Source organism: Numenius arquata, chromosome 15, assembly GCF_964106895.1.
Source record: "Numenius arquata chromosome 15, bNumArq3.hap1.1, whole genome shotgun sequence".
NCBI lineage: Eukaryota > Metazoa > Chordata > Aves > Charadriiformes > Scolopacidae > Numenius > Numenius arquata.
This window is the reverse complement of record NC_133590.1, coordinates 14,418,038-14,445,308: the sequence shown is the minus strand read 5'-3', so window position 1 is coordinate 14,445,308 and position 27,271 is coordinate 14,418,038. Positions and strand designations below refer to the sequence as shown.

General features: G+C 40.1%; 1 protein-coding gene across 1 annotated transcript in view; it reads left to right on the top strand.

Annotated features, from left to right (window-relative positions):
* Window positions 1-27,271, top strand: part of ADAM12 (ADAM metallopeptidase domain 12) — a 182,731-nt gene that overhangs the window by 90,062 nt on the left and 65,398 nt on the right. The window contains exons 4-6 of the mRNA XM_074158846.1: window positions 11,866-11,944; window positions 15,530-15,606; window positions 26,850-27,036. Coding sequence (XP_074014947.1) covers window positions 11,866-11,944; window positions 15,530-15,606; window positions 26,850-27,036 — 343 coding nt within the window. The remainder of the gene's footprint in view (window positions 1-11,865; window positions 11,945-15,529; window positions 15,607-26,849; window positions 27,037-27,271) is intronic.

Sequence of the window (27,271 nt, the reverse complement as noted above, 5' to 3'; positions counted from 1 at the left end):
TGTTATTTAATTGAAGTATTGTTAAGGATCCTAGAATGAAGCAGGTTTGTAGGTGCAGTATATTATTCTTATGCAAGTCAAACACAGCGTTGTACTAATTATTACATATTCATAAAAAGTAAATAAAAGTCATATGTAAGTTTTATATGAGTATTATTAACAATTACCATGGCAGTTCCAGTATGACAGACATGGTCTGATCCATAAATAGTTGAAAAAAATATTTCTGTTGATGTTAATTCAGTGTTGTGTGGAAATGCATGCACTACATTTATACAGCAACCCAGATTTTTTGTGTGAATGACGTAGTTCCCAGTGCAGAGGAAGCTGAGTTAGCTCAGAAGTCTCCTAATGGGTTTCACATCACTAAACTTTCAATATATCACTTAAATCTTAGCTCAGGAAGGATGACTCTCCAGAATCCTGTTGAACAGTTTCTCAAAAGGTTTGTTTCTTCACTCTGAGCATCTTCTAAGTCAGTAACACCTACACAAAATAAAGCTGCCAAGATTTCTCCACTCATGCCTGCAGCAGTAGTGTACATACACTTTATTTAGGTATGAATAATTCTGTGCTAAGATGATGGAGCATCAGGTACATATATTTCATATAGGTAACAGACAAATATAAGTATGACAAATGTCTTCCAAAGGGATTTTTTGTGTCCAGCTTGACCAAGTGCCTTAGAGAAGACTGATTTTCAGAGGATGGTTACTCAAGTGTCTGAAGGTGTGTATCTGAAATAACCATTCACTTTTAAGAGTATTTTATACATATAGTACTCCAAAGTTTATGTGTGCTTGTGTGTGTACATACACATCATTTATGCATGTTTGATTCATGTCCTTATATATGAATAGTTTGCATATAATCCTGTGGGAGTTTATTTTCTGGTAGATGAATATACATTAATTCCTAAAACCCTGAGCAACAAACAAATTACTTTGCAGTTTTAGGGGGGAAAACATTACAATAAAAATGAAGCATACTTTTAATTATCTGTAGTCACTCAGATGAAATCTGTAATGAGCTTGATAAATGCTGATGCTCTAGGCATCAATTTTTCAGATGACTGTAGAACCAAATATATCTGGAAAGGCATTGTTAGCTTAGACTACACAATATTTTTGAGGTCTTGGTTAGTAGGAATAATTAAAATGACTTATGTAAGATAAGTGTCATATCTCTGTCAGCAACTAAATGTTAAATGTTATTATAAACTAATTACTTCCTTGAATTGAAAAGAAAATTATAATTTTGTGTCTTAACTGCTAAAAGAAACTGTTTGATCCTCCTCTCACCCAAATTCTTTACCAGCATATCTTCAGTGACTTCAGTGCAATGAGATGCCCACAAAGTGAGTGAGAAGCAAGTTTGGACCCCTGGGCCAGCAAAAAAATGTATTGTAGCAAGAAGTCAGAATGCCTTTCTGACATAAATCACTTCCTAAATAAGTAAAAGCAGAAGCAGCTGATGCTGTGGGGTTTTCTCCTTGTGTTTCTGACCGCAGGCTTGCCACTGGAGCAGGGAGATGGGATCCTCATGGCCCAGCTCCCCGGTCCTGCGCTTGCTTCCCACGTCTGCCTGATGCAGCTCTGCCACGCTCGTAGTCTGCAGGGAACCAGCTCACCTCGCTAGAGCCACAAGTGTTGATCTGATATTTTCCTGCAGTCATTTGCTGTTGAATTAATGTGCTTGATTGGTTCATGAAAGGTTCTGACACATGGCAGAGTCAAGGAATTAGATAGAGTGGAAGGGTGCAGTAGAGAGGTTAAAAAAAAACAAGGAAAAAGGTAAAAAACCTAGTTTACCCTTACCCCAGTGTTCTGATTTCACTGGCCATTCTTCCTTTCCTGTCTGAAAAACATGAACGTGGAGCCTGCCCTGACTAACAGGGATGATGATGTGTGTTATCACCCTTACACACTTGAAAACCAGACGAGCTCTCATAGTCAGCCTCTAAACAAAAACTTACAGGTTACTGAGACAGTGAGTATCTTACTGGCTGTTTTTCTGTCCTGGTAAAATGGTGCTGGGCACCCAAATCAAAGCCTTATCCATCGACTTCCATGGGAGCACACTTCAGAGCACACCACGCTGTAATTGTTGCCATTAGCCTTAACGCGTTGCCTGAAATCTGCAGCTGCAGTCTTGTTGTGTTACCAAATTAATTGATCTTCACGGAAGTCACTGCTTTAATTGGAAAGGAAGAGTGTCAGCGGAGAGCGAGAAGACCCTTGAGAAGAGTTCTTGTTCAGTCTCATAGTCTCCACTCCACATTTGTCCCTGCCTCATAAAGGATTTGGAGGCAGAAGAGAAGCAGTATTTCAGGGAAATGCAGCATGTTTGCTCCCTTCATGAGTTATTTCCCCAGCATTGGCCGCTGTTGGAGACAGAATATAGATCTAGGTGGACTTTTCGTCTAACAACCTGCAGCCAATCCAATGGCATTTGCACCTACTTAGTTTTAAATGAGCATGCACACCAGATTTGTAGGCTTCAGATCTAAACATAGATTTCGCACAAGAATTTCCTTACACAGCACTGCTCTCTCCATCTAGAATTTTAAAAGGTTAGAGAGAGACATTGAGGCATAGGGCAAAATGAAGACATATCTAAAAGTCAATGGTGTTCCGCAAGTGAAATATGAATACAGCCTACTTAGAGCAAGTGGCTCATTCTTGTGGCAAGGAAAAAATTATGAGTTTAGTAAAACAAAAGTACTATTTTATGCTTCAACATACTGGCAGAAATGGCAAGACAACTTCATTTAAATTAAAAATGCAAATGCAAACCTACAGGCACACACTCAAAAGCAAGCATAAGATACGGAGAGGATATGATTGTTGGTTAGAGTCTAAGAATAAACCTAGGTTTAGTGGCTTTTCATTAATGTAAGCCTGGCTTTCTAAAAGTATTGCAGATGTTTGCATATAACCTTTTGTAATCCCACAGCACTGTTTACATTTTGTTAGTTACATTTCAATAAGTTCTGATTTTTCATTGGAATTGCTTAAGTTTCCATGTTTATAAATTTTCCGTGTTAGAACCAGTTTTCTTGGATGTTTTAAATAGAATTCTGTACTAGTCTGGAAATGTTCAGATGAAAGTACAGTTAGACAATTTTCCCAATGACATCTGTTCAGCAGCATAATTTTACTCAGCTACAAATGACATATTTAATTGAACGAAACATTTCAAATAGACTTTGACAGTTTTCCAGCCCAGTATCTCCGAACTTACTATTGAATGAAAATATGACATCCTAGAAGTGTTACAGGGACTATAAAGAATTTGTTTTATGAAAGGCAGTACTGTGATGTTAGAAAAGAATGCATTAAAATATTATGACTGCCATTTGTGATATATGTAATTCTTAGCTTCTGAAGCATCTCAATGTTTTCTAGTGAATCTTTTGAGCCACGATTTTATGGTCCTGTCTGTGTTGCCTACATCTGTAACTCTAATGCTACATGTAAGATCAGAATGTTAAAAAAAAGCTCCTAGATTATCTTGTACAAATTTTAGTGGGAGCATAGTAATAGGAAGTATGGATTTCATAAGAAACCACAGTATTGTCATCTGAGGAACAGATCCATGGAAGGGGAGCCAGAAGTTTCAGAGCCGTGTTAGTCTTCAGTCTCGCCAAAACCAATTCAGAATACTGGGCTGCGTAAATTTGTCCGGGATCAGCCTGCAGCGTAGCAGTGCACATTACTTCTGATCTTTGCCATAGATACTTCAGAGGTGTAGTAGTTCAGTGGTTATTTCCAGCATAATGCTTTACTTCTGGCACGTTGCTTCAGGCTTTCACAGCCAAAATATTTTAAGTTAAAACTACTTAATATAACTCACACAGTAAAGTATCTCTAAAGCAGTCAGCCTACATAGTTTGCCTAAATGTAAAGAATTGTATTTTCCATCAAAAATCAGGCAGCCAATAAGCACTGTCACCTCTCCATAGCTGACAACAATTTGTGGCTGGAGTTGTTCTGGTGCCTTTATGAAGGTGTTTGCTTTCCATGGCATGCTGCCCAGCTGAACCAATAACAGGATTTCTATTATTCCACTACACAGGGAAGCTCGAGGAGGCAATACAAAATATTCCTCCCAAGGAGCTCTCCTAGGACAGTTCTGTGAGAGAGATGCTGAAAATTGTCAAATGCTTCTCTGATTTATAGGAGTTGGCTGGTGAAAAACAAAGTCAGAACATCTTTGAGTTTAACATGGGCGTGATGCTGGGAAACCAGTTCCGGTTTTCACTTTCGGTGGGTGGGAGATGAGCGGGTTTAGTCAAAGCTCACTGAAGTGGTTCTGTTCCCTCTTCTGCTAAAAAATTTCTACTATATCTCCAAGCTCTCTTGAGAAGACAGAGCAAACCTTGCTGGTATTGCTCTCATTACCCCCCGTACCCATGAGGGTCGCTTCTTCTCTTAACGACCATCTTAGGTGCAGGGTCCCTAAAGCTATCCCATTATGACTACCCTGAGGGGGTTTGGCCCAGCTTAAGCCATTTTAAGGAGAGAATCTGTTTTTACCCATCTGCTTGGTTGGAAAACACGTTGTTTATCTTCTTCCAAGGGAGAACGTGCTTTCATCGCAACAGTGGTTAGCGGTAGTCTCTTCATTAACGTTTTGGAATTAGAACGAAAAAATAAATGCCACAGTTCTGGCAAGTAAATGTTTGCTATAAACATTACAATGAGTGATGGAAGCAGCGTGTGCAGCTGAGAGCCTGGAGCAGCACGGGAGGCCGCTGACGTGCTTAACTTCATGTCAATCTTTTTCTATTGAAGTCTGGGGAGGTGAGGTGTATGTTTTATTTTCCAAGCAGTCAGGAAATAAGAAAGCTCTCCATCATTCAGTGATTGCCAGCCAGGGAGGTGGTCTTCTGTCTTAGTTTTTCAGATTTGTTTGCTTAGACTGTTCTTTGGGTTTCTATACGCTGCAACCTCACGTAGTGACTAGTTGTGAAGACAGGGTGCTTGTAGGCTTTAATAGCTGTGCTTGATCCTCTTGTCTCCCTGTTCCCAGCACACCAGAGAGAAGCTATCAATGAGAGTCCCTGTTTTTCAATGCACTCTTCAGGCACAACTCAGAGCATGGCTCTTGCTTTTGACGTTGTAGCACGTGTTTATGAAAATTTGCTCTCTTTGTGCCAAATACTGTTCCACTCGTGCAAGGCGATGGGAGTGGAATTTTAGCATGATCTCCAGTTGACTCAGGATTATATGAATTTCCTTATAAAAGGAACTGGTTAGAAGTACAGAGACATATTTTTCCAATGTAGCATGTGATTGACTCAAATTGTCTGCCTACAGACCATGTGAAATAGGCCAGAGGCTACTACCATAGAGTTAATATTGAAACTTTGGATGCTTGGTTGATTTCCTAGCTATTATAGTTTTATTTTGCTCCCCTATTTTCCTCAGAATTGTTGTGCTAATTAAGCTCTGCAAATTTCAATCTCTCAGGTTCTTCAATTATGACATTGCAGTCCCTCTATGGCAGCACACTGGAGTGTAGCAGATAGGATATTATGAAGTGGAGACATTCAATGGGAAAACGTCCAAAAGCATTTCAAATCACTTAAGATAATTAAACAAGGGGAAAGAATGTGGCGTGTTTAAAGAATATGTGGTGGTGTTGCGAATAGGATGATGTTAGGTGTCTGTGCATGGGAAACTCATTACCCATGCTTCACTCATTCGTTATATTGTAATGAGAAAGAAGAATTGAAAACCGCCTCTGTGAATATCACCTTTGTGAATATCAGGAGGTACTTGCACTGAGACAACCACTGCAGCAGCAGTAGGTTTAATAGACTTGTTTATTCCTACGGATATACCTATGAAGAAATACAGCAATTGAAGAAATAACAACTAATTCCAGTGTAAAGGTCAAAATGACCTGAATTGAGATGCTTAAGAATTAATGGAGTACGCTGGTGTCAGTAGGCACAGGTTTAGATGACATTTTTTATAACTGCCTATATGGCATCCTGTGTCACTCTCCTCACCTCCCCCGTTTGTAGGCAAAGTTCAAAATGGGTAGCCAGGGGCGGTTTAATAAGAATTTGTGTAACAGAGTGAGGCAGTAGTTGGATGGAGGAGAAAACAGGCACTTTGTCATTCGGACGGAGGAGAGTAACAAGTATAAGTAAAGGTCAGATGTCTGTCTGAGCTGCAGGCAGCATATCAGAGGAGAAGGAAAGCACCACAGTCAGGTTTGAGTCAGCCTTGCATTCCCAGTGGCTTATTATGATCAATGCTCCCACAGAGTAGGCAGAGCAGATGATTGTCATCATTTAAGAAGCCACAGAAATATTTAATGTTCTTCCTAAAGCACCAGTTCTTAAAGTAATGTAACTATACTGAGATATTAATCAAAGCCAAAGGAAAGCAGAAAAGCAAACTTAAGAGCATGAAAAGTGTGTGTTCCTCTTTGAAACTCAATTGGTTGAGGGGAGATTTAGATTAGATATTGGAAAGAAATTCTTTATTCTGAGGGTGATGAGACACGGGCCCAGGTTGCCCAGAGAAGCTGTGGCTGCCCCATCCCTGGAGGGGTTCAAGGCCAGGTTGGATTGGGCTTTGAGCAACCTCATCTAGTGAAAAGAAAGGTCAAGTTTTATGCTCAATGTCATGCCAGAGCATGGCATAGTCCTTTTGAGATGTGTAACAGTGAGCCACGTGCCACCCAGGGTGTTGAGGAAATGTGTACCAGACCATCCAGACATCATATTGTTTGGCTTTAAAGCACTGCTGTTGAATCTCGGTTGTTGGGTGTCACTTCAATCTCACAGAGCAGTTTGGGGAGACTTGTAGATCCATTTCAAAGGATAACAATGTTGGTGTCTTCCCCCTTATATCTGTATTGCAGGGGGATGACCTGGAACAGGGAGGGCATCCAAAGAAGTTTCATCCTACCAAACGGATGGAAAACCAACCCTGTGTGCTGTTAGAAAGAGATTTACTCCTTAGGTTTTTGTCTGCTGGTTTCTCCTGTATCACCAAGGGAAACCCTGGTGTCTGCTCCTACTGTGATGATGCTTAGATTTTTCCTGAGTAGCACGAGCACAAGAAGTACACAATTCTTGTCGTTTTTTGTAACCTGATATGCTACACTTGGCACATGGATGGTTAAGGGAGAATTTGATAGTAATCTGCACCTATCTGAATGATACATGTACCAAGAAGGAAAAGCAACTGTTTCAGCTAGTGAAAGAAGTGTAACAGGGAAAAACTAGAAAAGGCTGAATATCAGGAAATGCATCATGACAGTAACAGCTGTTGGAATGCAAAGCAATCTCCCTTTGAAAGTGGGGGGATCAGCATTGCTTCTGACATTTGAAGCTCGATGAGACGGAACCAAATTTGATCTACAGCGTGCTTGGCTTCCAGGGAGGCCGTCTGTATGATCCACTGGATTTTTTTCCGTCTCTAACTTCTGTGACTCTATCTTTCTGACTTTTCCCTGGGTGATGAAATATCATTATAACCTTTTGAAATAATATATTGGTGCCTGGAGAGCAGAGAATGATTTTCTCATTTGCAAGTGAGAGACAGTGAGTTAAATTACCACTCCTGTCATTAAATGGATTGAGTAAAAAATTTGATGTGTTTGAAACAGGACATTTTTTCCCCTCCCCAAACAGACCGCCGAGAATTTCACATTGCAGGGGGCCGAGAAGGTGAGGGTTAGAAGTTTAAATAACATTCATCATATTCCCTGAGGCTTAAGTTAGTGGAAGCTGCTTGACACCTGAAAATGTTTCAGCAAATCTGACAGGTAAGCTTCCTGCTGATTTACAGAGGATGAGGAAGCCTGTGCTGTGTCTGTCATAGATCAGGAGGGATAAAACTTGTCCTTCTTGGCGATCGAAGCTTCTACGTGATGATTTGGCTCTGGGAAATGTGAAAAAATCCAAGGTGCTGACAAACACAGTGACTAAGTACATAAGTAATTTAACTCAAGAATTGCACTTTTGCATCTTCAGAGAATAAATGAGGAAATTGTGGTGTTGCTTGAACTGATGTTTTTTAATCGTATCCAGCAGCTGATGCAGTGCTCAGTAGTGTTTGTTTCTTCATGCAGTGCATAAAAATTGATAATCATCTGGTACCACTGAGCGTCGTAGCTGACGACATTTGAAACTCCAGACATGGTGATGAATTGCGCTATGATATATTAATGTTATTTTGATCCCTGCTCTTTCAGAATTACATTGATCCAATTAGGTTAAGTAGCTTGCCATCTAAATTAATTTACTTTCCTCTATTAATCTCCTTCACTGTGGGTCAAAAACAGAAATGTAAATCAATCTATTACATTGCATATCTTTGGGCGGCGGGGGGGGGGGGGGGCGGTAATTAAATTACCTGATAGATACATATGTTGAATGCCATTGTGTGGTATGTTAAATGTTATTGCCGTAATTCGAAAGTGAAGTGGTGCACAGTCAGTTGTGGAATTTGAGTGCTTGTTACACTTAGTTTTCATAACCTTTCAAGAAATGCCTTTACCTGACTTGCTGTCCCTGGATACAAATGTTGAGTGCTTATTTGGCTACGCAGCCTTTAAGGTATTAGACATTTTGAAAGTGGGGATAACAGCTTCTTTCTCTGCCAGAAATTGTCGGACTCCCTGGCGACATGTCTTGTAGAGGTCCCCAGCCTCTACAGCGAGGAGGAAACCTTTCCTCTGGCTTGGTCTCGAACTAGCATTAGCACCGTACGTGGCAGGAAAACAGATGTCTCAGCAATGATGTCTTAGTTACTAAACTGAAGGAGTGTTAACACAGACTCCTGAAAAACTTTCTCTTTTTCTGAAAAAAAGGTCCTTCAGTGGTACATGAAATTGCCATGAATTGAAATCCCACTTTGGCTTCTACATTGGGGCATACTTTTTATTTTATTGGGTTAGACTCCATTGTCTCAGTGTTCTTCCCATTCTTTTACTACTTGCTCTGGGAATTCCTATGTTCAGCCTATATTTTCATCATGGTAGATAGCAAACTTTCATCCTGATGAAACATGACTGATGGGTAGATGGATGACAGCTACACAAGGAATTTGTTTACCTGCTAAATTTCCTCACTTTAGTAAGTAGAACTGGCCACGAAAGACTCAAACGAAAATGAAGCATTGGTGTAAAGGAAGGAGATCCAGTGGTTGGAAACTGAACATTGACACAGTCAAGCTAGATACGAAGTGCAGTGTTTTCCACTGAGCTTAATTAACTGTTAAAAACTTACCAGGCTTGTGATAGCTTCTTCGTATCAGGAGAGATCTAGACAAGGGCTCTATAAATAAGAAAACGGATCTGGTTCCATCACAGTCATTGTACCAGAAGATTAATTCAAGTCAAATGACCTATATAATGCAGCAGGTCTGATTGCTGATCACAGCGCTCCCTTCTGGTATTAAAATCTATGAATCTATGAAATGTTTTCTAAATCTGTGCCTGAGGGTAGAATGAACAGAAGCAGAAAGGTCACCTTTATCATCACTGCTGTCAAACACTTTGGAAATAGCAGAGCACAAAGCCAGTCTATTGCTCAATTGCTTTGCCCTTATGCTACATCTGTTACCCTATCAATGCTTGTATTTTGTCCCATTAAATAAAAATTGCTCTGGTATCCTATATGAAATCCCATTTCCAAAAAGCACACAGCTGTTGGCTTCAGCAGCAATGGATCTTACCTTTTGCCTTTACAAAGGTAATGAATGCCTGATAAGTGCAGAACTTAGCAGTATTGTTATATAAGTAATAATGATAAGTAAGAAAGCAGCTGCTCTTTGTGATAATAAGAAACATGGATACAGCACACTTTGTTTCAGGCAGGCCTTCCAGAGGCTGCAGGTGCAAGGGGTGAGATAAACGTAGGTGTCAAGTGCCATCTGAGATACCACAAGGTGATCAAGGTGTCCCTACAGAGTTGGTTGGTGAAATGTATAGCCTAGCTAAATCAAGGCTAAGTGATGCATTAGGCAACCAAATCCTGCTCTGTATGTGGTGGTTGGCTGAGATCCAGAGCAGTTCCTGTACAGCCCACCAAACACTGCAGTGTTTTAACATCCAGTATCTATCAATATGCTAATATTTCCCACAAGCTGAAAAATGCAAAGTGAGAATCTGTGCTTGAATACCCATTGTGTTGGGGTTTTTCTGTCTTCATCCTTTTACAATGCCATTTCCCCCTTCCCTTCCCTTCCCTTCCCTTCCCTTCCCTTCCCTTCCCTTCCCTTCCCTTCCCTTCCCTTCCCTTCCCTTCCCTTCCCTTCCCTTCCCTTCCCTTCCCTTCCCTTCCCTTCCCTTCCCTTCCCTTCCCTTCCCTTCCCTTCCCTTCCCTTCCCTTCCCTTCCCTTCCCTTCCCTTCCCTTCCCTTCCCTTCCCTTTCCCCCTCCCTTCCCTCTTCCTTCCCCCTCTTCTCCCCTTCCCCTTCCCCTTCCCCTTCCCCTTCCCTTTCCGTTTCATTCAGGTGTTTGGTTTTTTTCTTCTACCTGAACACAGAGGGTTTTAAAGACAGGTTTTCCTTCTAATAAGTATTTGTACAGTTCCTAGCACAACCAGGTCCTGACCATGACTAAGCCATTAGATATTAACGTGATGCAAACAAATCAGTAATGAAGATGAAATGTTTGTTCATGTTCTAGTTTTAATGTTTATACAAAGTGCAAGAAATGTGTACCGAGACCATGTACTAGTTCACAATGGTCTTTATGCAGAAGTGCAGCATTAACCAGCTTTAAATAAAAGAAAGGGCCTGGTTTGTTCAAATGAACCACCCAAGGGAGAAACTACTCATTGTGAAACTCTATGTAAAAGATTTTCAACAGTCCAAACTCTCCAGTTTTCAGAAGGTGATGGTGGCATTTAGTCTTTGGTTTCTTTTTTATCATGCTTTCCCATTTCACTAGAGTATTTATCAAAACTCAAGCACATTTCTATTGAGATACGTAGCTTAACACCTATGTTAGGAGTAAATGTGAATATATAGTCTTCCTTCTGGCCCTGTTAGAAATGCTCTTTAGATAAGGAGTTGAAAAACAGATCAATAGCAAAATTTTTTCTTATTTTTTTTTTGCTGCTCTCCCTATTCCATGAGTTTACTACAAAAAGAAAAGTTGTCATAGTTGTCACATGTATGCCCTTCTCTGGAGGTTTCTGGAAAATGTTAATTGCAAGTCAAATTTTTTTATGTCACTGCCAAAGGCAGGAGTGGAAGCATGGTGAGAATGAGAACAAAATGTCTCATCACAGACATGGTCACTCACCGTCTCCTGCTACATCATTTCAAGTCATTAGATTTCCATTCATGACTATCCTTTCCAGATGATCAGAATAAATCCAGTACTCTCACTTCTGTAATGTTCTTTTAATGTTTTTCCTTGAGTGTCAATGGAAGAAGTTTGTTTCATTTACCGAGAGCTAAAGTAGTCTTTGGGTGGTCACTTGATGATGAAGACAACACATCATAGAGTGAAATAAGTAACACAGGGAAAATATTTTCCTTTTCCATGAACCACCATTACTTAACAATACTCCAAATATCTAGATTTCAGATTTAATGTAAAATGTGTTGAAAATTACATGGAAGATTCAACACTGAGATGTGCTGGCATGCAGTCCTCATTTGGAAGAGAAAGCAGTCTGGAAACTTTAGTCTTTTCACAATTAATGAAGGAAGTGTTCCTGTACCACAGCTTCAGTATTTGGAGTTATATTTTTCCTTATTTCGCACATATCCCTGGTATTCACTGAATCGTTAATGCTTGGCTTTGATCGCTATCTCAAACAGAACCACTTAAGGAAAAAGTCAAGGTGATGTGGCCTTAATATTGTGTGCTCTTTTTTTTTCAGGGGACTGATAGCCAGCAGCTTCACAGAAACACATTATTTGAAAGACGGCACTGATGTGGTTCTCACACGCAATTACACGGTAAGGTTGGTGTTTCGTGTGTAGATGATGCTTCATCGTTAAAACCCAAAGTGCTCTCTGCCGGGATCTGAGCCGTGGGATGAAACAGCTAGATGTGTGATCTTTTTTTATTGTTGCCTTCAGTACCTTTTTGACTGCTGTGATCCTACACATGAATTTTTAGAGAGAGAGAGACTTTAAAGACAAGCGGTGGGGTTTTAACCAGGTGACTTTTAAAATCTGTAAGATTTATCCAGCTTCTTAGAAATACATCCATTAATATTTTATAATAAATGCAGCCATTGTTGATCAGTTATGGAGGAAAGTCCTGGTTCAGTTAGGAAGAAAGTCAGAAATAGCTGATTTCTGTAATGTGGGGGCTTACATCAGAGGTTTTGGAGGCCTGGGTGTCATTCTGCATTGAGGGAGCGATGGCTGAGGTTTGAGAGAGGAGGTTGGTTCTTTGGGTTTATTATTTAAACCAGACCATAAGACTGTTAGGGACATACTTTATATATATGTATATGTATGTATGTGTATGCATATATATATATAAAAATATGGCTAATATGATCCTTGTTAAAATCAGAAGTTAAAAACTGCTTTTTATAAATTAAAAACACTTTAAGGCAGTAATGTTTTTGTCTTCTGACAGTATGAATCCCTTAATTAGAAACAAGGCAACAAATGATTTTAATTAAAAAGTTTATCTTTTATCTGCTTAAGTCTTATAAAGTGTTTGTTATGTTACATTACTCATTTATTGACGCTGTCAGAAGAGGCATCGTGCTTTGTGTTCCCATCCATAATGGTATCACTGAAAGGCATTATTTCTATGCATAACTTCTTACTTCTGAAAAAGCATCCTCATTATAGCCCCAGACCTCCCAAGTAAAATTTTGAAAACTTTCAGTGTTTTCTTTTTTGCTGGATGCTCGTATCTTCTTCAAAATCAACTTAGTAGAAAATAGTAATTTGTTTTAGAAACAGAAAGGCTATATAGACTCCTAAAGGAAGTAAAAGGAAAGAAATGAAGCACACAATCCTTTGACAGTTTAACTTTACTTAACATGAGTATGCGTACAGCTAATGATAGCTAGGCTTTCCCTTACTAAAAAAAAATACATGTTTTCATAATGGCAGTAAGTCATGATTAATACAGACAGTGCATAATTGCTGTCTAAAATTTTTTTTGAGAGATCAGTGAATTAATTTTTTATTAAATGCTACAATATGATTTTAAAAAGATACGTCTCTGTGATTTTACTTTTATATCTCTTCTTCACTGAGGACATCAATATAGTCTGTAGTTGAAACCAAAGCTAATTTCCCGTTGGAGAGTTGCTTGGTCAAATTCTGCTTGGAGGTGAAACCACATCAGGCTTGTGGAGGTGCCATGTGGGGAGTTTCTCTAGCACACGAGACAGTGTCCAGGTTATTTTTCTGGTTTATAGCAGTTGAAATATTTGCAGTTTTCAAAAGCTGGTTTTTATTAAATGCTCTCAAGTCAGGGTAGAGTACTGTTTTAAGTATAACAAATCAGCCACAGTAATTATTTGTTTTTAGGGGGTCATCCATTTTATATACTAGTTTACAGGAATAAAAAGATTTGAGAGGAGAAAAAAAAAATCCTGCAGTTCAGTGGAGTTACTGAGCTAGAAATCAATTTTCTACCAGTCCAATTGCAGGCCATGGTCTGATAAGTTTACATTTTTGGTATTGAGCTTTGGCATCATATAGCATGTGGATCTCAGAGAAGCTGTGAAATGGGGCACAACAAGGAGCTCAAAGTTAATAAAATGACAAGTTGTGTGTGGAGAGGGAAAGAAATCAGGACCTTTGCCATAATTCTCTCTTTGATAAAGACAGCCAGACTGCAGCAGCAGCCTGTGTGGGGCGAGATATCAGCTTGTCCTCCCCATTTCGCTGAGGACTGTGCTTAACACCCGTGATGCTAAACCCCAAAGGCTGCCTTCTTAAGAGCTCTGAACTGCACTTCTGCCTTATACTCGCTTTAAGTAATAAACCTACTTTATTTTAGTTTTTAGACTGTTTCAGGGTCACTGTGTGAGAGACGGTGCTAAGGTGGAGGGCACTGTTTTTTCTTCTGCCTTATCGACTGGATGCTGGTAACTGCTAATATTGAAGTGAAATAATACACTCACGCTGAAAACTTTGGCGTCCACAGCAATTGTGACTGAAGCAATCATCCCCAAAAAATTCAGTCTATGACTTCCTCCCTTTTATTGCGGCTTTATCCTTGCTAATGTGTTACTGACTCTTTATGAGTACTGATGATAAAAATGCCCAAGAGTAAAATACTATTACCCTGTTTCTGTCATTTCTTTCACTGTGAAAAGCTATTGAGGTTTGTATTTAGAAAGTTAGATGTTGCTGTTCTGTTCAGTTGCTTGTGTTGGAAATACAAATGCTCTAAGCAAATATTTTTCCATGGCATGACCTTATTTGCAGAAAAATCATATCTGAATTATGCCATCTTGCCCAGCATTTTTATGGCTATTGCTTTCTTTAACATAATCAAGGTGGTCTTTAGAAGTCTGCTATGTGAGACTTTGTAAGTGAAAACCATGCCCCAAACCTGAAAAGGTTAATTAATGCAGCTAGATGGATGTGAATGAACTGAGTAGTAAAAAGGCACAGTGAGATGACTGTCAGGTTGAAGCATGAGCGATAACTTTCCTTTGCACTAATAAGATAGGAACCTTTTACAACAGTATTTGCAGTTTCCAGGTGGCATTCAAAGGAGCCATGAGAAAAGAAACGCTGGATGTGACACAATCATTGCTTTCCAGCCAGTCACATAATTGGGAATGTAATATAACCTTTAGTCAACAATAAAATTAACCTTGATTCCAGACAGATATGTGTATGTGCTGAGAAAGTATCTCTGTTGTGGGTGCCTTTTGCAAGCAGTGGATTATTAAGGAAATACAATAACCTAGCCACAAAATGAAATTGGATTGTTGCCTCTCAAAATAGAAGACCCTCTCTTCTTGGTTGTTCTTAATAACATGCCGCCACTTGGTTGGGTAATTCAATAAAAGGTTTCCTTTCCAACCTGTTTCCCTTCCCCTTCATTTGCTCTGTGATTTTTTTTTTTCAAACTACAGGGTTGGAGTCGGCTTTTCTTATGCTTCCCTTTATACATAGCGATCTCCTATAGACGTACATAGATGTACATGACCTTAAAAAAATGTGTCTATAGAAAGTAGTAAAATGTGTCAGCTGATTTGTTAATCTGATTAATTTTATAAAAGATTCCATATTGTAGCTTTAAATAAAATAACGGAGAAAAAGGTGGTCAGTCATGCAATTTAAATACCATTAACCCTCTTTAAGCACAACACAAAAGAAAACAAACAAACAAAAAAATACTCCCACACGTTGGTGTATAAAAAACACCCAAGATTTCCATTTAGGAACCATTGGGACTGTTAAGTATAGTGAATATTTAGTGGGGCAGGAAAGGTGCTGTAGCCTGAAATTGATAATCACTTTGAAATAAAGGGAGTGGGAAACCATGAGAAAACAAGAGAGCAAAGAGCGTTTGTAACTATTGAAATGTTTTCTCCTTTTTGCAATCAGGGTCACTGCTATTACCACGGCAATGTACGAGGGTACCCCGACTCCTCAGTCAGTCTCAGTACCTGCTCTGGACTCAGGTGAGCCAAGATTTTAGTAATTCTTGAAGAAACCATCCTAGTACCCATTGAGTTTTTGGGTTGCCTTTTAACGAATGTGCTGATATCTGTTTTTCAAATGTTGATGCAATCTCTGTAAAACATTTTCCCTCTAGTTGCTCTGAAGAGAAAAAAAAGAAATAGATAATGCAATTTGGGGGTTTTCCATGATGTCCCTTCTCTCTTGCTGCCCATCCTTGTCTATACCCTTTTCCAGAAGAGCGCTGCTTGGCACATTTTTGGTCTGGCAGTGCCCGGTGGCCCTCCAGTCGTCCTTGTCCTCAAAGCTGTTCCACCAGTGATGGCAGGACTGCTTTGCAGCTGCAAACTCACTCATATAGTGTCCAGCAGCCTCCTCTTTAGGAGAGTTTTCTTTATAAATGTGGCTGTGGAACTCAACAAACTGCGTTCATGGCAGGTATGATGCTCAGCATTCGGATTTAGCTACTTGTTAACAGGAGAATAGCAGATTCACGTTGCTGGAAACCAAATCTCTTCTGAGTCTGAGAAAGGAGCAGGCTGACAACATATTAAATACACAATGGACACAGTTCAGGAAACAATTATCTTCCTTACTTGGACAATCAGAGACTGGTATTTACTCACAGAGCTGTTCCAAATCACAGTAATTAACTGTAAATTGGCTCTAGTGTTCTCCCTGGAAAACCCAGTTTTCCTGTCAGATTTCCAGCTGTCTCAACCTTTTCTGGGTTTGTTTAATTTATATACAAACAGCATGAGTAGCTGGAGTCTTTTTCCCTTGATTTCGCATTTTGTGCAATAGTGGTATTATCAGGGCTTTTGTAACGGAGCTCTGGGACAGAGAGCAGCGGCAGGAGTTACCAGGACCCCTCTCCTCCCTGTCTGAGGGACCCATTTGCTGTAGTGGATGGGATTCCTGTGGTTCATTCCCACACAGAGAGAAGGTTTTATGGGTCCTTTCTATGTATCTGGCATCTTCCACAAGTTTACTCTAATTAACCCCTCGCATGGACCATGGCAGTCTGCCTTTAGCAGTTGTTCTCGCAGTCTGTAAAAATATAATGCAGTGCTCTCAGTATTTTAAGCACTGTTTAGTTAAAGGGATTGTGTTGCTGCAAGGTCCACTGGGAAAATTTTCACTGAGTGAGACACAGTCTGGACCAATGTCTTTTTCCAGAGCTATCTTAGAAATGAAGAACTCTCAAGCGAAATTACTTTTCTCCACATTAAATGCATTTCCTTTCTTCTCTAATTTACAGTTTTTTGCTCTTTTTACAATTCTTGAGCTCACAGAGCCATTTCTCAGTTTTAGGTAGTCAGGTATGTCAAGGCAACATATGCTGGCAGTGACATTTTTCTCTCCTCTGGCACTATCGCAGATAAATCCCCAAACTGCAACCCAACAGCAGTAGGCTCCTTCCCTGTAGGAAAAGTGTAGCAGCACCTTTTTCAGTACAGTTTTTCAGAAAGTTTCATAAAGTTTCCTTGCCAACGTATGTTTTGCTCTAGCAGGAGAACAACAGAGGACGTATCTCAGTGTCCATGCCCGCTTAGCTGCTGCATTCGCTGCTGGGGTTGGTTAAGGGAGCATCCATGAGTGATAACAGTTTGTGATAAGGGTGCTTGCTGACTTACTCCACAAAACGCATTTCACAGCCTGATAGGCAACAGTAACAGCTTCCATCATTACCTGTGCTTGATCTGAGCCAGCGATGTCCACTTGAAAGGCTTCATCATGCACTGTCAGCTCCTTGAACCATCCAGCCTCTCATTAAAACTGGTTAAGGATAAAAGGCCAGATAGTGTGAAATACCATGTTCCTGCACCGAGGTCCTGAGAGGACTAAAAATCTTCCAGAGTCAAGCCCACAGGTCACCATGTACCTCTGCCACTAAAGCATTATTGTGGCAACGCGGCCATTGAGAATTTGGGTGGAAAGATCTAGTTGAAGATGTGCCTGCTCATTGAGGGGAGGTTGGACTAGATGACCTTTAAAGGTCCCCTCCAACCCAAACTATTCTATGATTTTGTGATTTTCTGCACGTGATCCAGTCTGAAATAATATGAGGAGAAATAGGGCAGTTCAAAACTAATTCATGGCTTACTTTGCTGGCACCTTTACTGGTTATGGATGGGATGGGACAGGATAGGACAGGACAGGATAGGATAGGATAGGATAATGTACTTTCACACCAACTTGCTGGAGTAAGGTCTCTTGCTCACGGTGTGATAAAGACACAAGCTTCAGGGGTAAAGACATAAGACATCATGTGGCCAAGGAGCCTCAGGTGAGGACAGTCCCTGGGGCAGCCATTTTTGCCTGCAGCAGCCTGTGGAAGGAAAGACTAGTCTCATTCTCAGACTGTTCCTGGCTTTGTGACAGTTTCTAAGTGAATTGGACAAATCTCTCTGTCTCAGTTTCTCCATCTGTGAAATTCATTTAATGATTCTTACCTACCTCACACAGCTGTTGCATGGGACTAAAGTTTAAGTGCCTGAAAAACATCTAATGAAAGGAAGTGCGAGCTGTTAGCTCACTGAAATCTCAGAGCACTAATATCCTCCCACTCCTGCCAGACAGGCACCTTGGGCATCGTTCCAGGTGTGGAGAGGTAGGGACCGTGTCTTTTCCCTCAGATTAGGAGACTTCATTAAAAGACGTGAAACCAGTCATAAAGAATAGGTTCCACATTTTAGCACACTCTGAAGCCTGAGTGCTCAGTGGTTGTCAAAGAAGAAAAAAGGATCATAGGAATTACTGAGTCAGAAATAGAGGATAGAACAAAAACCCTCATTACCACTTTATAATCCATAGTGCATTTGCATCTTGAATTCCACATGCAGTTCTTGGTTTCCCCTCCCCATCCCCACCTCAGAAAAGGAAGCATAATATCCAGAAAAGGTACAGAGAAGGGCAAAAATTATGATCAAAGGTGTAGAACAGCTTTTATCCAAAGAGAGAAAATAGACTAGGATTTGTCACTTTTGAAAGGAGATGACAGAGAAAAGGGGTGTGATGAAACGAGGTTGAATGTCATGCTGAAGAGGGGACAATTACTGAATATTTTTCATAACCCCAAAATTAGGAGACATCAAATGAAACTTTAGAGCAAAGTATTTTTGTTCACCACGTAATGAAGCTGTGGAGCTCACTGTCACAGGTGGGTGTCATTGTAAAATGTATCAGTAGATTGAAAAAAGATTTGGGGCAGGGAGCTGGGGGAGCCTCTCCAGGGCTGTCAAACCCAAAGATGTCCCTGATACTCACGCTGTCAGAGCTGGGGGTACCAACTGGGATGTGTTTGCTATGTTCTGATATCTTACGTATCCCTTGTTGGCCAGGGACAGAGACAAGGTGCTGAGCTGGAACAACCTTGCTCTGACCTACCACAACCATCAAGTTCTTACGTACGGTGCAGCCACACGGTTGAGCATCCAAGACGTGTTATTACCTTGTCAATGCGACATGATTACTCTGTGATGAGGAAAAATCAAGTGTGAAATCTGCAAACTAAGACAGGTTTGACTAGTTTACGTTTTTCAGGCAGATAGAGAGGGTGAGATATAGAGATAAGGGAGAAGTAGACTCTGTTCTCTTACACACACATACTCACGTATTCCAGCTACGTTACATCCTCTCAGACATAACATTCAAGCGCCTTGCTTCACGTAGGATTACAATGGCATAAATAGTTGGATCGACACTGATAGCTGCCTAAAATGCAGGTTAGACAAGAATATAATCATGCTATAATCTGTATCCTGCTGGCTCCTCCGGAGGAGGAAGAGCTGAATGGCGGAGAGGAGACAGTAAATGCTGAATGCACGAAATGGGAACAATGGGCAATCAGGATTTCCGGCACTTCCATCTGGGTAAGAAAGCCAATTAGACTGCCAAAGCTTGTGGGAAGGTGAAGGTATGACAAAGTCAAGTCATTTCCTTCCTGTCCTCAGGAAATACCCTTCTGTTTATCTAGCTCGGAGGCTCTTTAAGTTTTTAGCAAATAATTTTGGCTTGTAGCTGCCACAGACATCTTCTGTGATAAATTTGTATGGACTTGAATGATTTTTTCCCTATTACTTCCTCTGCAAGTGCAGAACCTAACAAATAAACACAAAAATACAGCCTGAAGAAGAGCACGATCTCCATGGTCCAGGGGACAGCAGAGGATGCTGCCATGGGGACATGCAGCTACAAAGGCATCTGCAGTGACCTCTCTGGTGGGGGGACCTTGAGAGGTGCTCGCAGATATGCCTTGGTAGTTTAAGGATATAAGTCTCCCAGTAAGCCTTTTCTTTCTGAAACACCAAAATGCTCTTAAAAATCCTGAGAATCCCTCAGAGTTACCCAATTGCTAGATAATTAGCCTGTTCACACATACAAAAAGTATTCAGTCATTGTCCAACCTCATCAGTGACTGGAAGACGCTGTGGCCACAGTAACAGTGATGGGGATAAGGCTCCAGAACTGAACAGACAGTTGTTTTTAATGGGATTACATAGTTATACTTCATGAGGCCGCCAATACTGGAGCCATCCATTTTTCAGATCGTCTGGCTGAGCTCACAGCATCCCAGACACAGTCAGCTGAAGAGGGGATTTAAATATGACACTCCAGACATCAACTATTTAAAAAAGGAATGGAAGTAGGAAACCAGTGAGAAAAAGATTTAAATTCCTCACAACTCCTCAAGCACGATTTCCCACAGAAGGGGAGATTTCATCCAAAAAAGAAGTTAGGAGAAAATCCCAGTTGAGAAAAGCACTGGTTTGGACGCGTGTTTTTTCTCCATGCTTTCTGAAGAGCTTGTAGTTCATATAAACATCTTGCATGGTTTGCAACTTAGCTGACTGTGAAACTACTGGAGGTTTTTGAGCTTAACGTTAGAAAGCGTTCAGCTTCTGGGGTTTCATAGCTTCTGTATTTTGCCTGTTCAAGTGGTAAGAAGCTCCTGGATCACGATCACCTCTGTGATCTGAGATGAACACTATCTCCATTCTTTGGCAATTGTGTGCGTGCTGTCCCTGGGTGCACAGTAATCCCCCAAGCATCCCTGCTACTGCTGGGACAAGCGTGAGAGATGATCTGTACCCAGCTATTTGTGCCTGCCTTTTCTCCATCAAGTCTGTGTCTGACAGCATTTAGTGAGAAAAAAATAACAGAAAAAAAAACAAACTAAAAATATTTTAATACATTATGTGGCTTGCAAAAGCATTCTATGAGCCTTAATGTGATGTGCAAGTTTGAATCAAGCCTTCTTTTTATACCATTTGCTGCACAGTGCTATGAAATGTGCTCACTAAATTGGCACTGATGCCAATTCCTTCCTTCATTTTTCTCTGCTTTCCTAGGTCTGCCTTGTCACCCTCCCAGTCGAGCTCACATGTGATGCTTTCTCTGATAACACAATTACTGCTTCTTGCAACCCAAGTGCTGGACATAAAATTGCATTATCGCTTTCAATTCAAGTAACTCCCTGCTTAAATTCCAGGCATCAAAGTTGCAGCCCAATATGCATTCACTCCGGGCAAATCTGTCTTGCACTGAGAAAGGATTAAGTGTGTGCTACAGTCGCCTCTGGGTATGACTACATTTTAGATGCTGTGCTATAGAATATATTTGCAGGTTAATGAAAGGCATTGGTTGGAATAAAACCTATTTGACTAATGATGTTTCTGAGTGAGAACATCTCTACCACGACTGCAATATGTAAAGCCAATAATGCTACTGCTTTAACCTCCCTTTGAGATGCTGCCCTTCGTTGATTTGGGTCAGACTAGCTATTTTAATGGAATCCTGGTGTGCAGCATAGGAGGATAACGGTATTACTTGGGTCTTGTGTGATGCCCTTCATCAATAGATAATTATTGTCTGTGGCTACTAAAATTTACCCCATTTTAAAGGTGGGGAACCAATGCAGGAAGACATGAATTGCCTATCCAAGGCTGCCCAGGGACAGCGGTGGAGACAGGAGTACTTCTGTTTCTGGAGTCCAGCTCCAATTCTCTGTCTTTCCCGGTACTGCGAAGTTAAAGAGTCATCAAATCACTTGGAAAGTATCTAAAGATCACCTAGCCCATTAGAAAAAAAGTCTATAGATCATCTTGTTCACTTATCCCAATTGTATTCATCTGCAACTTATTAAAACATGCTAAAAGTTAAGTTTTCCTTCACTACTACATTTTTCTTCCTCTTCTGTTTGTGTGCCTGCTTAATTGCCTGGGAATTTGTTGTACAAAGCCCTGAGAATGTAGAATTGGTAAGAAAAATAAATAGAAATCCCTTATCGTTTTACAGGTCACCTTCTGATATCATGTGTGTTGAGAAACACAGCAGCGAGTAACTGCTGTACCTCCACCATCAGCATCAAACAACACCACTCCAGGGCCAAAAGAGCCCAATTCTGGTATTTATTCACCTAAACCTACCATTTAAATCAGTGGTACGGTTGTGTGATCAGACCCTTTGCTTCAGAAGCCATAGAATTAATTATGAAATGAAGGTCCTGTAGGTTTTGAGGCGGCACATGAGGACTGCACAGCCTTTCGCTGTGTCTGTGGGCAGAGACAGACTTCATGTGAATATGTGGTGTGTAAGTGTGACAGCCCTCCATAGTCTAATTAATTTCTTACAAACTGAAAACATCTACATTCCTCTTCCAGTAGTAACAGAGCTTTTTATTATTATTGTTTAGAAATGAGTATAACTTTGAGCTTCATTAAAACCAAATGTTTAATTGCTTTCATGGGTATCAGATTTATTGATTTACTTAACTTTCCCTGTATAGTACAGCAGAATAATATATCACAGTTTCATATAATGCTGTCATAGCCAAGTTTTACTTCAGCATCACAATTTCTCAGACAAGTATGCATTGATGGTTTATGTTGGCAGGGCCTTTGCTTCTGCTGACAAGTTGGAAAAGAAAAATCCCATTTATATTTTGAGATTTCCTAAAGCCTGTTGATTTATGAAATACAACTGGCCTTGCATTAGGCTTTCTTTCTAAGAGAAAAAATATCACATTTTACTTTATCAACGATTTAAATAGTGGAATTATTCCATCAAATTACACTTCCCTAATTGAGAGATTCCTGGCAAGTTAAACAGCAATTAATTAAAAAATAATTATTTAATTAATGTTTTAATTTCTTTTTCCTTGAGATGGAGGGAGTTGTCCCACCATAGGCCATCTCACAGACACATTTTCTATGTGTCCATACGGCATATAATGACATACCATAGGCAAATACCAATGAGCCATTTGTGTTTAGAGCTGATTAGGAGAAATGTGGATGTGGGTTTTTTTGGTGCTGACCACCAGACACGAGCAAGGTTCAAACCCTGTTGAGAGGTAGAGTAAAATATTAGCTCAAGACCACACTGAAGCTGCTTACACTTGGCTTGAAGCCTGTGAACTGATGTCTGGACATACTGTATGATATAGATTATTTTTTCCTCCCTTTCTGCTACCAGTGATGAAAAGGACAGCCCGGTAGGGGTTGAATTGTCTCTTTTCTTTTCTGCCCAGCTCATTCACAAGATCTTTCTGACTTCTCAGCATCACCATGATTTGGGACTGGGGAAAACACAGGTGCCATGAATTAGATATCTGGAGACCAAAAAATTTATGCTTTATGTCGCATTTTTCCCAAATATTTATAAGCTTGGGAATTCTGGTAGTCTTTTGTCTGGTAGATGTTAGAAATCCTGCAAATTTCAGTAGGAGAAGTTGGTCTTAAAGAATAGCCACTCCTCGGGATACTTCAGAGTTGCTGAAATCCCTTTGGGATTCCTTGTATCATTTTTGGTTGGGGATATGTGGGGAAGACAGGCTGACCCAGGAGTGTGGAAAACCATGTTTGAGAGGAAGACACAGAAATGGTGTAGGAGTAACAGAGGCTTTTTTGAAACACCTGACAAAAGTGGGAGGAAAAAGTAGTTCTGGATTTATTTTATTTGCATCAAATTCTAAGTACTGAACGACTGGTAGGGATTGTTCATCTCATCCTGCCACACCAAAAAAAAGAAAGAAACTATAGCTTTTAACTAGTTACATTTTTAAGGTGCTGTGCTTGGCACTGATCAAGGGGGGAAAAATGCAATTGTAGGAAAAGAAAATTAGTCAAAACCAGAAAGCTGGCCAAGATAATTCATATTTGATATTCATTATCTTATTACAGATGGTCACAAGCCAGGTGCTGATATCCTGTAGGCGGCACTCAAAGGATAAGTGTGCATTAAATGGAAAGTATATTTTCCTGTATGCCGAATCTGCAGAATTTTTTACCATGGGATTGTTTCATACACAAAGGTGGAAGTGTTCTTAAAAACTCTTCTTAAAGGCTCATGCCATCGCTTGTGATGGGAGTGTCAGTGGCAAATTGAATAGGCTGCCCTGGCTCTGGTGTGCTCTGTAGGAAACCAAATTTATCACTTTGGTCATTTGTCCATATCCTCTGCTGCTAAAGAAAATGAGGGGTAAAGAAATGGTTATTTAGTTATTTTAGACATAGCTGGGTATGCATGGGAAACCTGGCATTGATGTAGCATGTTTTGGCTATGAACTCTTGACACCAAGATGCTGGCTTTTTTTTTTTTTTCTTAAAAAAAAGAAGAGAGTGAGCCCATTACCCAGTAAAAAGATTTTACTCTCTCCCTTTCTAGTGTAAATAATTAAATTGAATTATTTAAGTCTATATTTTTTAAGTGAATGTTCTAAGCAGGACAAAGTTTAGCATTAAAAATAAGACCCTTCATGGTTTTATGTTGTTTTGGAGTTGTCAGTAAAGGGAGATGGTCAGGCTGGCCCATTTCAAACAGTGACTAATGGTCTTCTGCCTCCACTGCTGGTTCCAGCTGCCTCCAAAATCAAATGATTAATTGCACAAGGGAAAGACAACAATCCTTATTTGATTATGCTGGCTGATTACAGAGTTGCTGATTATTGGAGTAAGGGGAATATGCTGTCCTAGTTTCCTAAATTCTGCAAGGAATAAGGCGGATCTGAAAATAATTTAAAACTGTAGGGTGTAAGGTTACTCAAGTCACAGGGTGACCTGCTCAGAGGTCTCTAGTAGGTCACACGTCTGCAAATGCTGTTGCACAGCCTTTTTAGTATGGGTTTCCGGTCTTTTTTTCTTTCTCTTGGACTTCGAGTTGTTCTAGTTAATAGTGAAATGGTCATCTGTTGGCTTGGCTGAATGGATGTTAATGTTGTTTTGTAGCAAAACTGTGCAGTCAGCTTGGAATGAAAATTTCAGTCAACTGGTTAGGAGGCAAAGGCTTTGAGTTTCTTCAGCATATCTTGCTAAGAATAGAATAGCTAGGGCAGCTTTTTCCTAAAAATTTTACTTCTTATTTTAAAATCACTCTTGATGGTGTCATTAACCTGCTTCTAGTTCCTTCCTCTTTTGTCCTTTTTTTCTTTTTTTAGCTTTCTGTAGAAGAATTGCATAGAGACACGTATCAGTCTCTCAACGGTTTTAGTATCTTACCTTTGTTGCAGTACAGACAGAAATAAAAAGAGCAGACACTTCCTATACACCAAAAAGACACACTAATAAAATTGGACCAGTTTGGGGCTGAAAATGATTGCTTTGTAAGAGCATATATAGACAGTATAGAGCAGTTTAGAGGATGAATTGAAGAAGAATGCCTGGGCCAATTAAAAGTTCCATAGGAATTCCAGAGAGGTAGATTATAATTATTGCTGCTGAACCTTTGCCACTTCTTAGGGATTAATGCCTGCATAATTTAAAGATGGGGAATAAGTTAATAATGCACTGCACAATTCAGTGTAGCATCTAAATGATGAAAGCTTACAACATCCCATAGGCAAATGCTTATCCCTAGTTTAGAAAAGAGAAATGGGTTTGAAAGGCTGCCTTTCTTTGGTCACACAGTTACCCAACAAAACCTGATGTTCAGCTTGATGTGGGAGCTATCTAGGACCCTCCTGGGTGGTTGGCAGCACGTGCTCAGAATGCCAGTTAGAGACTGAATATTAAATTCCTTTCTCTTAAAGTAATTTCTACCTTAGCCCAGTCTGTAAACCTACCTCATGCCTTCTTATGCTGTGCCAGTCCTGATGTACAGCAGAGCAGTCTTTTTACTCTGTGGTCCTCCAGTTATAGTTATAATTACTAATTCCAGCGGTATCCTTGGACATCATCCTACTTTATGCTATAGAGCACCAGAAATCCTATTCCAGCATGTGCAGACCACGGACACCCATAACACGCTGCCAGTATTCCTCTGCTGATCTGAAAGAGCAGCTGTATGTCGGCAGCTTCCTCAGCAGGAGGAATGGGAAAGAGATTCAACCTTTTGATAACTTTATTTTACTGTAGCAGCTCAGAATAATTAGGCAGGACCCAGTAGAAGAATCCAAGCACCGGTTTTATTTGGTGAGTTGTCTGGAGCATACTGGGAGAGCATATTTGGTTAAGAGGCAGCACACAAAGCCCAGAATTGGCTACATGTCCTATGTTCTTCCGTATTTTCCTGGAGAAAGGTGTTCCATCTCTTCCTAAACCCCTCTTTCCTCTTTGTATGCTGTAGCTGAGAGTAATGCAACAAGAGTGCTTTCACTGATGGAAAATTTGAGATCCTCAGAGAGCAGGTGATGTTGCTGTAAAAATTATTATTATGGATAGTAAAATGTGTTAAACAGGATCCCACCAGTTAATATAACCAAGCTTTATTCTGCTCCCCCATTGTGCAATATTTAATAATCCATTTTAATACTGCAATGCATCTTTCGTCTGGCAGAATTGATGCTTGCATCAGCATTTGGTTTAAAACATATAATGCCCACTGCAGATCATAATGAATACTTTCACTCCGTACCTTTTCTTACAAAAGCATTTCACCACGCTTTTGTTCATTACTGTTTGTCATGGGTCCTCAGAAGCGCACACATCGTGACTCCATTCAGCAATAGCAATACATCACTGGGAGAATGGAAAACACATGAAAAACAAATGTAATTTTGTTCTACAGTACAGCACCTCAGAAAAGGAAAATTTTCTTTGAGCCATTGCTTCTTTTAAAGTATAGTGTGCTGCAATGACAAATACACAGCTTTTATGTTTCCTGCTCTACCCAACCATGACGTTGTAAATCAATGTTTTGCTTTTTCATATGCCATCATTATTAAAACCTGTTGTAACTTTGGTGCAGAAAAACGTGCATTAGCTCTTGAAAACCGTGTATCTTACTCTGTTCTCTTCTGTAACAGGGGAATTATTGTATTATTTGAAAACAAGAGCTACATTCTGGAGCCATTAGAAGGTGCTACAAGTGAACACAAGATCTATAGAGCAGAGAATTTGAAAATAGCCCCAGGATCTTGTGGCCACCAGCTGGGCATCTCCACCATGCGAGCTGATGACAATGACACCTCACACCATTCTCAAGTTGGCAGGGTAAGGTGAATGATGCACTTTTAGGTTCCTGGTTTGCTGACTACATCTCTGGTAGCATTTCCATATTATTGCCCACCAAAACTCTTTGTTGCAGAGTCCCTCCAGAGCAAAACATTCAACTTTCTGATTTCTGTTGACATCATGTTCCTAAGTGCATGATAAAAATTAAACATATACCTACACAATTTGCTAAAGCTTTATTACTTTTTCTTGATCCTGCATGCATAACTTGCTT